Here is a 12,198-nt window from a genome sequence, read left to right on the forward strand (position 1 = left end):
TTACTTGCTTTATATGAAATGAACAAGGATTCATCCTGCCTTCGTTCTTCAGCATAAAAGATTAGGCAGCCAGTGAGGAGAGAGACCACCGCCCCTCCCCTCCCCAGAGCTGCTGTCTCTCTGAGAGTTGATTGATGTGAAATAAATGAGCATAGACTTCTGGCAGAAGTTTAAAATGGGGGCTCAATTCTCCACACTTGAGGGTGGTATATTTTTTTCCATCCTGCAGAATCTCTTGAATCTCTCTTTTGTCTTTCCATCCCATTAATTGCCCAAAAATTGTCCTCCCACTTTGGATTTCCTAAACCAAACATGATTTTTAAGAAAATGAATAAATTATGAGAAAAAACAAAAACACAATTAGCGTAATTCTACTTTTTGCGGTTTGAAAGCATCTGAGTCCAAGAACTTTGGTTACTGGAAAAAGTTTTAATCCATGAAAGCTTAGGGGAAAATGCATTTAGAATCTTCTGTAGTTCTTATTTATAGAAAAAAATAGCTGGATACCCGTGTGTCAGCCTCTGTTTTGCTGCTTGCTTTTCGGCTGCCATTGAAATGGGGAGGGGGAGCATGGTATTTGGGTGTGGGAAATATGTACAGGAGGACTGTTAATTGGGAGTGTTCTCACCATCTATTGCGCATGTGGCAGGGAGAGGAGTTTCCCGCCAAGGCCAACTGTCCAGCATACCAACCTGATGATAATTTTTGAAGATGTCTCCCACATAACAACTGTGGAGATATTGGATTGGACTATGAGCTGGGGTTACCAAGGGGAGGGGAATGGGTCATGTATTGATATCTATGCTTGCGCGCGCTTTTGCTCAGATCCAGCTTTGCTTAGCTTCTATTTACTTATAACCAGTAAAAGTACTCTTAATTCTGCAAAATGGAGTTGAGTGGTTTCTTTCTTGGTTATTAAGTGAAGCAGCCCTGACACCGTGCTTTGTTGCAAAACTATGTTGCAGGAGAAATCTGGTTCACTCTAGTTCAATCCATTGGCTCAGTGAGAATTGGTGATTGAAACACATAAGGGAATAACCCTCCTGCTACCTTGAGTCCAGAAGGTGGAAGGTATAGATATTTTGATAAGGTACTGACTTTTAGTACTATAAGGAGCCCCAGACCGCTCCTGAATAAAGGGAATGTCTGCCAGTTTGAACTGAGGTAACAGAATGTGAGGCACCTGGCAGTTGGAACAGAGTTCTTTTCAGATGGGGAGGGGAAGTAGAATGTCTAAGCATCAGAGCGTGTTAATATACTGTATATGAAATACTAATGATCTGATGGTCATTTCGCATGTATGTATGTATGTATGTATGTATGTATGTATGAAAACAAATACATGCATGCATACATACATACATACATACATACAAGATCAACATACCTACACCCGTGAAAATTTACAAAAACATAAACACAGCATAAAACATTTCCATCATGCTTATAAAATTATTACCTTGGATTTCACCCTCCACCAAATGTGTGTGTGGGGGGGGAGAGGGAGGGAGGGGGAGAGAGAGAGAGAGAGAGAGATTTTTATGCTGTGTTGGAATTGATGGGCACTGAGGTTTGGAATTATGGAGAAGATAAGCACATTTGGGAAACTGGAAACTTAGTCTCCAGTACCTGGTCTCAAAGCTGCTTTTATTCTAAAGGCAACTGGGCTTTCTCATCTAAGAAACTTATTCAGTTTCAACTAATGGGGGGAATTTCATTTCATCCCTCACCAGTTAGTTAGAATGGAAGAAGCTTCTTGAACAAGAGGCGAAATATCCTAAAGAAAAACTAAAAAGTCCAGTAGCCTTTTAAATAAAATCAGAGTAGTAGCAATTTTATCACCACCACAGACCACCTTTGCAACTTAGAAACACTCAAAATAAAATAAAACAACAACAACAAAAGACAAGATAATATTTAATAATGAGTTGGTAGATTGGCAGAGGGCGGTCAAAAACTGCCTATTTTTTCAGTCAAGTATAGCCACATTGGACTACATTCGAAAAGAATTACATTGGACTGATCTGATAAAAGCAATTGTACATAAAAAAGATTGGTGGTTTTTCCCAGGTATTTTGTCAGGTGAAGGGTTATGAGATGGATCTCTATATAGAAGGTGCAGTTTAAGAGGACATGAGCTGTAGTTTGACTGCAGGGCCAGTCTCAGCTCATATGGAATTTTTTTAAATATATAAAATAAAAACACCTTTGGGACAACCTTTTCCTGAATGGACCTTACCTGGGGGCAACTCACATTGCAGCCCTGGTCAAAAGGGCCCAGCAGAGATGATACGATCTGAGACTTCTCAGGAAACAACAACTGAATGCAAAACTGCTGGTGCCCTTCTACCGCTGCACCGTAAAGAGTATTTTAACTTACTGCACCTGCGTATGGTTTGCCAATTGCACAGTGGCAGATAGGAGAGTGCTCCAGAGGGTCAACACATTGCCCAGAGGATCATGGGTTGCCCTCTCCCCTCTTTGGAAGAGCTTTATAGCTCCTGATGCCTTAAGAAAGTTCTAAATGTTCTTAAAGATCCATCTCATCCTGGGCACCCTTTTTTTTTGAACTATTACCATCTGGCAGACGGTACAGGACAATAAAAACAAGGGCAAATAGGCTGAAAAACAGCTTCTATCCCAGGGAAGTAACTATATTGAATTCCATGGTGTAGAATCTTAATATCAGGGGTTTTCAATTTCAATTGTATAGCATGTGAAAGATGTGTATTTGTGTTTTTATTTTTAGAGTCATAATATACACTGAATATGGCATTCAATTTCGTTGTACAAGGTGCAATGACTATAAACTAAACTAAACTAAATGAGAACCTCCATAGACATCCAGTAGCCAGCCCAGATTATTCTTTGAGCTCCTTGGCGGATGATAAATTGAAGCATTTTACAGCTTCTTTCTAACTACGAGGCTTTCATTGAAGTTGGGATGATGTCTTGTTCTTTTCTCTTTATCCATTTCTTCCCAGACCTTTGCCATGGCAGAAGAATATCATCGAGAATCAATGTTGGTCGAGTGGGAACAAGTGAAGCAACGGATTCTTCATACGCTGCTGGCATCCGGAGAAGACACTCTGGATTTCACCCAGGAAAATGAGGTATTTGGGGGAGAGTCTGGAGCAGTTGCTTTCTTAAAATTGTTGACGTGAATTAACCAGCTATTTGTTTGACTTCAGGTTTGTTCGTTTCAAAAAAAGCAATTTTTAAAATGTGTAAGCTTTGTTTATCCTCCCTTGCAATAAAATAATTAAATTACTTGTTCTCCGAGCAACTCAGAACTGTACGTTGAGAGAAAAGCTGAATTCTGCCACTGCTAACATGGAGCCTATTTTTTCGTGATTTATTTTGCAGTTTTCTTTATTTTTCTGTGGCCTAAGACTCGGCTTGAGAGAAGCCAGTAACTATTTCCCAGCTTTTGAATCTCTTATTCTCTATTCTCTGCTCCTGCAGTTCAAAAAAAATCTTTGTATCCATTGCCCCTAGACAACATCATCATTATCATCATCATCATACAGTCAGCCAGATGTTTAGTCTGGATTTGGCATTTTTGTCTACCTTACCAAGGACCTGGGATAGGGAAATGTGGATGTTTGATGGTGTTACAGATATCGTCGCAGGATGGAAGCAGTTCCAAGTAAGGCCGCCTTCTGCAGTTGACTGATGGCCAATTTGTCAATGCCTATGGGGTTCAATTGGTGCTCCAGTTGTTTTGGGACTGCACCTAAGGCGCCTATTACTATTGGTCCTACCCTTGCTTGCTTTGCCATAGTCATTCTATTTCTATTTGTACATCTTTGTATTTTGTTATCTTCTCCTATACTTCTGTTCTATTCTGCTGTCTCCAGGCACTGCCTCATCCACTGTCCAGACTGTTTGGTCTTTCTTATCGACAACTGTTAAGTCTGGGGTGTTATGAGGCAGGTGCTTGTCTGTCTGGATTCTGAAGTCCCAGAGCAATTTAACTTCTTCATTTGTTATGACATTCTCTATTTTATGGTCCCACCAGTTCTTGATTAAAGGCAAATGATATTTCTTGCAGATCTTCCAATGCACCGTTGTTGCTACTTTGTCATGCCGCTGCTTGGAGACAGTTTGTGCAATCTTCTTGCAGCAGCTTACCAGGTGGTCCACTGTTTCTTCAGCTTCTTTGCATAGGCGGCACTTACTGCCTATTGCCGTCTTCTCAATTCTGGCTTTGTATATTTTATTCATTAAACATGAAACTCAGTCAACTGAACATTCAAAAATGCATCACAAATACCACTGCCAGCATCCTAGGTATCAACCAAGTACCTTCTTAAAATATACAATGTTCCGAGCAGCGCAGTTTTTTGCAGTTCCGCGCTGGGGTTATTGCAGGAACCTGCAATTTGTTGATGTATGCTTTGTATATTATTATATATACTTCATTCATAAAACATGAAACACAGCCAACTGAACATTCAAAAATGCACCACAAATACCATTGATTGGTGCTAATGGTTGATAGGGTTGCTGCCCACGTCCTAGGTATCAACCAAGTACATTCCTAAAATATACTGTATGATGTTTCTAGTAGCGCAGTTTTTTGCAGTTCTGCAGTGTTATTGCAGGAAGCTGCAATTTATTGATGTTTTGTAAAATTCTTGGACGTGGTACCAAGTTCCCCGATGACAATGGGTATTACTGTTACATGCTTCATCCATAATCGTGTAGTTTTGATGGCCAAGTCGTGATATTTCATTATTTTTTCTAGTTCTTTTTCTTCGACTCTGGCTTCTTCTTCTTCTTCTTCTTCTTCTTCTTCTTCTTCTTCTTCTTCTTCTTCTTCTTCTTCTTCTTCTTCTTCTTCTTCTTCTTCTTCTTCTTCTTCCTCCTCTTCTTCTTCTTCTTCATCATTATTATATATTTTGTTCATGAAACATGGAAATCAGCCAACTGAACATTCAAAAATGCATCACAAATACTAGTGACTGGTGCTAATGGTTGATACGTGTTGCTGCCAGCGTCCTAGGTATCAACCAAGTGCCTTCTTAAAATATAAGATGTTCTGAGTAGCGCAGTTTTTTGCAGATACGGGTTGCTGCCAGTATTATAATTATTTATTTTATTCATTAAGCATGAAATTCAGTGAAGTGAACATTCAAAAATGCATTACAAATACCATTGACTACTGCTGCTGCTTCTCCTCCTCCTCCTCCTCATTATTATTATTACCTCTGCCGTGCCCAGAATCACAGTGTCCATATCCCTAGTTATAGTTTTTCAAGCTATATATTTCCCCATCTCTATTTTCTATTTAAAATGTTCTTCATTAGAAACGTTTTTGTTCCTTTTTCTGCTTGCTTGCGGGAATTGGCTTAAGAGTCTTCAAAATAGTAACAATCGAACGTCTCAGCGAGTTGCCGGATTTCTCCCCCCCCTTCCTACAAGTCTTTTTTTCTTTTTTTAAATCATGGAAACATTTTCTTTATGGTTCCTGGAAGTGTGCCTCACTTGGCAATTGCCGTGCTGAGGACTCACTGTTACAGCCACAGCGAACGTCCAGTTTTTTTCCCCTTCCTTTTTCAAGTAATGGTACTGGAAAATAGATAGGATCTCTTACTGCTCTGCAGTGGCAGAGCTTAATGGATTTGGCAAGCTATTTTGGAAAGCTTTCAGCTGCTTCTGGGGTTTTGTGAACTAAGGTTTTAACTTTCCTTTCAAAAATCCTACGATTCGGAACTTCTTTCTGAGCGGGTCAAACTTGTTGCTTGTGACCAAATATTCAAAGCTCCCCTGCCAGGTCGGAAGGCGTTTTCAGAATCTCAGAGAAAGGGGACGGGTGGAAATAGCATCACGGAATCCCGCTCTGTTTCGACTCCCCCAAATGGCTAAAGAGATTGAAACACCGATCTGTCATTCTCTCCTCTTTCATTCTCTCATGCTGGTGCCCCGCTACGATATTTGGTGTGTCGCTGTGAGAGCATTTAGAAACCCTTGATGGGATGTTTTGTTCTCGGCTTCAGAGTCAGAAGGCCCAGGAGGTTGGAAGTGCATCTGCTGCGTTAAAAGCCGGTTGTTTAATTTCTCCATTGCAGAAAGAGAGAAGGAGAGAGAGAGAGAGAAAGGTTTCTTAACCTTCAAATATAATAGGGCTTTAATTGATACCTCGGATTGGGAAAAATCAGCAGAAAAGCGCGGATCCAAATGCCGCAGGAGGCAGGTCAACAAGGGAGCCAATTTCCAAGCTTTGGAAGGTTGTTTTTTTTTTTTTTAAATACCCCACACATTACCCTTACATCAAGTCAATTACCAAGATGGTCTTTGTAGTTCAAAGAAAGCAACCTACAGATCTTGCCTCCTCTTGAAGTTTGCACAGCTCCCTAAACAGAAGGGCATACTAGCTGGTTAAAAGGAAAAAAAATACCCGAGACTTTTTTTAACTTAACTGCGCAGTCTAATAATGCACAGATCAAGAATCCACTTCTCAGATCTGCTGGTTTCACTTCCCTCCGATCGTCTTCTTAGTTTGCCCTCTTCTATCCTTTTTTTTTTCGTAATACGGACACAATGGAGCCCAACATTTCTGTCGCTAAGCAAGACAGCTGTTGAGTAAACTCTTGCCCCATTTTTACGACCTTCCTTGCCACGTTGTTGACTGGATCCCTGCAGTTGTTGGGTTAGTAGCATGGTTGTTAAGTGAATTTCCCATTGACTTCACTGGTCAGAAGGTCACAAAAAGTGACCGGACACCGTCATTAATACGAGTTGCCAAGCATTTGTAGTTCAATCACGGGATCCATAGGGATGCTAGGATGGTTGTCAGTATGAACAACAGTCCTAAGTCACTTTTTCCCCAGTGCTGTTGTAACTTCGAACGGTCGCTAAATGAACTTGTTGTAAGTTGAGGGCTGCTTGGAAAAGCACAGCTGCAATTTATCCTGTTTCATCAGCTAGGGAGCAACCCCTGATTTCCCCAGAAGACGATGTCTCCGGTCTCCCTGCCCCTTTGGAGTGCGGTCAAGCGAAAGAGGGTACTTGGTGGTGCTATTTCCACTCATGTCCAACCTAAAGGTGCTTTTTCAGGGGGCAAATGGACTTTTGAAAAAAAAAGCACCTTTGGGACAACCATGGCCTGGAGGACTGAGAATCTCCATAGACATTGTGCAATGCACTTTGGGATGAAAATCTTTTGAATAGTGCGGGAGTATGAACGGATTTCCAGAAAAATTGCAGACTGCAGGAACCAGGAGCACCACTCAGGTAACCCTGAGGACACAGACAAATCTCCAAGTGGCCTCAACGACCCTCTAAAAGGACCCAAATGACCAGATGTCTGCAAGGAGTATAAATCCTTCCATTTCCCCACCATCCAGTCAGAGCTGAAGAAGCTTCTCAGATGAGAAGCGAAACGACTTCAAAGAAAAACCAGAAAGTCCAGTTGCCTCCTGAAAAAAGCACCTTTGGGACAACCATGGGCTGGAAGACTGAGAATCTCCATAGACGTGGTCTATAACTTGCAGTGGGTGGATCACCCCCGCCCCCCGGCACAACTGTAGCCCGTGGATTGCTTGCATGAATAATGCACGCTTTGGTGCTTGCCGTTTGCAACAAGTGAAGCTTAAGAAGGGAAAGGCAGCTGCATTCCGGCTGGCGAGGTTTTCTGCTTTTTTGAATTCTCTCTCAATTTGCAGTATAAAAGCCAATCAGGGCAACATAACGTGCCACAAAAAAACAAAAAAAAAATCCTCGTTTCTAAACCCATTGGACTTTCGGCTGTCATGATTTATTGAACACTGCCGTTCTGGTTACTCGTGCAAAAACCAAATGGCATGGCTATTTTTACCGTGCCGCAAGCTTTTTGCCATGCCTCTGAGAGATTGATAGAAGGCTGGGGAACGCCTCCCCCCTCCCCCCCTTGAGATGCCGATACCGAGTTTCATCCGGTTTGTCGTGCTCAATCATGGCGCATCGCTGAAACACACAGGCGCACCTGAGCAGGGGACACCTGGGTGACTTTTGGGAGGCAGCTTCCCGACGCTTTTTCAATAGAATGGAAAGCGCTCTCTGATTTGGGCTTCTTTTCAGTCGGTTTTCCCCTCGCGCCCATCTGCAAGCTCCTGGAACCAAGCGTGCATTTTGCCAGGATTGTGCTGCAGGTGTGGAGGGCAAACATGTGATCTTAGAAAAAAGAAGAGGTTGCTTTAAGGATGGGCAGACAGCACCTCTTAGGTGCCCCAAAGCCCCATTTTGCCTTGCATTGCTCAGTATTTTGTTTTGTATTCTAAAAATGAGTCTTATGGGTTTTTTTTCCATCCTCAGAAACATAGATATATTCAGCCAAGGCTTCCCTTTCTTTCTTTCTTTCTTTCTTTCTTTCTTTCTTTCTTTCTTTCTTTCTCTCTCTCTCTCTCTCCTTCCTTACTTTCCCTTACCTTCCCTGCCTCTCTGCCCTCTTCTTCCTTCCTTCCTTCCTTCCTTCCTTCCTTCCTTCCTTCCTTCCTTCTTTCTTTCTTTCTTTCTTTCTTTCTTTCTTTCTTCTCTCCCTCTTTTTCTTTTCCCTCCCTCCCTCTCTTTCTCTCTCCTTTATTATTTTTACAAATAACTCAAGGCAGCAAATATAACCAACAAACCTTCCCTCTTATTATCTTTAAAACTTGCATACTTTTTTTGTATCTGATGATATAGATTTTCTTTTAAAAAGGAAGAAATTTCTAAATGGGATGACATATGTGGGGTTTGTTTGAGCAGAGAAGTAACATCTTAGAAGTTATAAAGAATTAGCGTTTCTGAAGGAACCAGGATTTCTGACTGGCTACTGACCACCCAATTATGTAAAGTTAAAAAAAAAAGCATGATTTTATGCTGCAGAATTCTGGGTTTTTTTAAAAAAAAATTGGGAGGTGCTTAGAGAAAAAAGTAAGCCAGGTAATCAGCGTCCAAAATGGGTTACCACATCAGTGGATCATTACCTGTTGCACTGATGACATAATCTAGTATGGACATGAAACGTCTGCAAGAAAACCACAAAGCTCTGGGAGCTCCCAAGACCCCACAGTTCAACCCTGAGATACAAATATTCTCTTCTATTGAAACCAATGATTGAGCAGCCTTTTTGTCTTCTCTCAACAGCCCAGTTACGTCAGTGAGTTGCCTCCACCAGGTCGCAGTTCCTTGGACAATACAGAAATGGCCTACGCCCGACAGGTGAGTACCCCACTTGAACCAAGAGCAGTTTTAGGAAACTCTGGGCTTTTTCCTACAGCAAAGATCTTTGCAATTTGTGCCAATAACTGAGTTGTATCAATTGTAGGATATGGAAGTAAAGGGAAAAGCTTTGCCTGCAGGATTGGACCATCTTCTTGGTTTTTTAAAAACTGTCTCTCTGCAGCTTTCCCCACGCTCCTACTCCCGTCATTATAACGAAGACATCTCTGGCAACTTTAAGGATTTTGTATGTTTGCAAAATGAAATCGTACCAATTTCCAGTCATTTTATTTTTCATGTTATCAATTGCCATTTTATTCTTATTTTTTATTTTAATGTATTTTCTATTCTTCTTATTGTCTTCTTCCTTTGTTTTCAATTTCCTTTTTTTAATTCTCTTAACCATTGCTTCCCATATCGTATAATAATCAGTTCTTTCTTCTTAATTGCTAGTGTTAGTCTATTCATTCCTGCACCTTCTAATAGTTTCCTAATCACCTTCCCTTCAGTAGGAATCTCTTCACTTGTATTTTGCAAATGCAATTCTAGCTGCTGCTAATACATGAATAATTAAATATGTACTTTATTTATTATAAGTTTCAGGTAAGATCCCCAACAAAAATATTGGGGATATATGGGTTTAAACACAATACGCTTTATCATCTTTTCCAACCATATCTTTATTTTTGTCCAATACTTTTTCGCTTCTCCATTTTAAAAGTCTTAAGACAATTGGTCCAAAGGTCTAATCCCAGCCAGCCAGGCTGAGCTTGTGCAGACGACCTATAGCTGGGATGGCAAACCTATGGCACGCGTGCCACAGGTTGCACACAGAGCCGTATTCGCCGCGCATGAGCCGTCAGCTCTGGCACACATGTGTGCTGGGCAGCTGATTTTCAGGCTTCCGGAGGGCTGGGGGAGTCCGGGTGTAAGCGAGGAGGGTGTTATGCAAAGGGAGGGACTGGTTTGCACTATGGTGGACACTTGTCTATGTTGCTCTTTTTCAGATTTATATGTATAATGAGAAGATTGTGAGCGGACATCTTCAGCCTAATTTGGTAGACCTTTGTGCTACTGTGGCAGAATTGGAAGATAAGGTATTGTTTATAATTTAGCTTCAGAAATTATTCTGCTTTTTTAATTTGGATTACAGTCTGTCACTTAAGAGTAAAACTCCTTGGTTCCCCCTCTCTCCCTCCCTCCTGTTTCAGAGTTGTGCCTGCTCTAAAAATACTTTGAGAAAAGGTATTTTGCGTATCTCATAAGCCCCAGGCCTTTCTGCTGCTCATTAAAGCTATTTTGCTATTTTCCAGGCTTCCAGATTAGCCTGGAAAAAGTGGTGTCTCGTTTAATGAACCAGCTTATTAAAGTCAAGGGAACTCAAGGGAATCCCATGCACAGCCCTAGTTATGAACTCTGTGTGTGTGTGTGTGTGTGTGTGTGTTTGTGTATGTGTGTGTGTCTGTCTATCTGACTATCTATCATCTATCTATCATTATCTATCTATCTATCTATCTATCTATCTATCTATCTATCTATCTATCTATCTATCTATCTATCTATCTATCTATCTATCTCACTGCCTGTCTATCTATCCATCCATCCATTTATCTAGAGACACAGACAGACAGACAGATAGACAGACAGTGAGAGGCAGAGAGAGAGGGAGGGGGGGGAGTCCATCACCAGAATTCTGTGTGTGTGTGTGTATGTGTGTGTGTGTGTATTGTAGCCTATCCATCGTTAACTCCTGTCTTTTGAATGCTATCATTTACAAAAGTGTTGTCTCAAGATCGCTGTGTCTCTTCCACATGTGTTGCAGAGCATTGCTGACTTGTGGGCCATGGTGAAGCACATGACGGACGTCCTGCTGGTTCCTGCGAGTGACACATTGAAAACACGGACCAGCATGGAGGTGCAAATGGAGTTTGTGAGGCAGGCCTTACAATACCTTGAGCAAAGGTACAAATCCTTAAATGGGGGGGGGGATGGGACTCCCAGGAAGCTGCCATTTGTCTGCCATGACATAGAATCCTAGAGCTGGTCCCAATTGCGCTTGTAAGTCAAAGACTTACTTGTACTTGTGGGAAAAAAAGGAAATAAGCCTGGTAGAATTATTATTTTAACAAGGTCTGAGCTCCCTTTGAACATACGATATTTTTTGGAGTATAAGGCTCACCGTATTCCCCCCCAAAAAGAGGGAGAAAATTTGGGTGCATCTTATACACTGAATACAGCATTTTTGGCCTCTCGAAACCCTGCCTCCTTTGCAAAAATGGACGTGCAGAGGGTTTGGGAGGCCTGCAAAGTGCTCCTAGGGGCTGGGGAGGGCAAAAATGAGCGAAAAATGGGCTTTCTTCCCCAGCCCCTAGGAGCACTCTACAAGCCTCCCAAAGCCTCTGCATGCCCTGTTTTTTGCAAAAAACAACAACAACAAACAAAACAGGCCAGGATAGCAGCATTCCAGTATTTGAGAAGTTGCCACAAAACAAAGAAGGAATCAATTTATTTTCCAAAGCACCTGAGGGCAGGACAAGAAACAATGGATGGAAACTCATCAAGGAGAGAAGCAACCTGGAATTAAGGAGAAACTCCCTAACAGTGAGGACAATTTACCAGTGGAACAGCTTGCCACCAGAAGTTGTAGGTGCTTCATCATTGGAGGCTTTCACTTGTCTGAAATGGTATAGGGTCTCCAGCTTGAGGAGGGAGCTGGATGACAAGGCCTCCAAGGCCCTTTCCAGCTCTGATTCTGATCCTTTGTGTGAAATCAGTAAAAGGATGTCCAGCTATCCTGACTGATCAGCTGTGCTTGATTCCTTGCAGCTACAAGAACTACACCTTGATGACGGTCTTTGGAAATTTGCACCAAGCCCAGCTGGGTGGAGTACCTGGAACCTATCAGTTAGTCCGCAGTTTCTTGAACATCAAACTCCCAGTGTCTGTTCCGGGGCTGCAGGTAGGAACATTTCAGGACACCACCTGGGTTTACTTTTATTCATTTACCTAAGCAGA

The 12,198-nt window shown here is 41.8% G+C and overlaps 1 protein-coding gene across 2 annotated transcripts in view; it reads left to right on the forward strand.

The window, feature by feature from the left end:
- Positions 1-12,198, forward strand: part of NUP93 (nucleoporin 93) — a 144,982-nt gene that overhangs the window by 101,798 nt on the left and 30,986 nt on the right. For both annotated transcript variants that reach the window (XM_032231363.1, XM_032231362.1), the window contains exons 5-9: positions 2,985-3,113; positions 9,109-9,183; positions 10,191-10,280; positions 11,006-11,145; positions 12,010-12,142. In XM_032231363.1, coding sequence (XP_032087254.1) covers positions 2,985-3,113; positions 9,109-9,183; positions 10,191-10,280; positions 11,006-11,145; positions 12,010-12,142 — 567 coding nt within the window. The remainder of the gene's footprint in view (positions 1-2,984; positions 3,114-9,108; positions 9,184-10,190; positions 10,281-11,005; positions 11,146-12,009; positions 12,143-12,198) is intronic.

This window comes from Thamnophis elegans, chromosome 14 (genome assembly GCF_009769535.1).
Source record: "Thamnophis elegans isolate rThaEle1 chromosome 14, rThaEle1.pri, whole genome shotgun sequence".
In the NCBI taxonomy this organism is placed as follows: domain Eukaryota; kingdom Metazoa; phylum Chordata; class Lepidosauria; order Squamata; family Colubridae; genus Thamnophis; species Thamnophis elegans.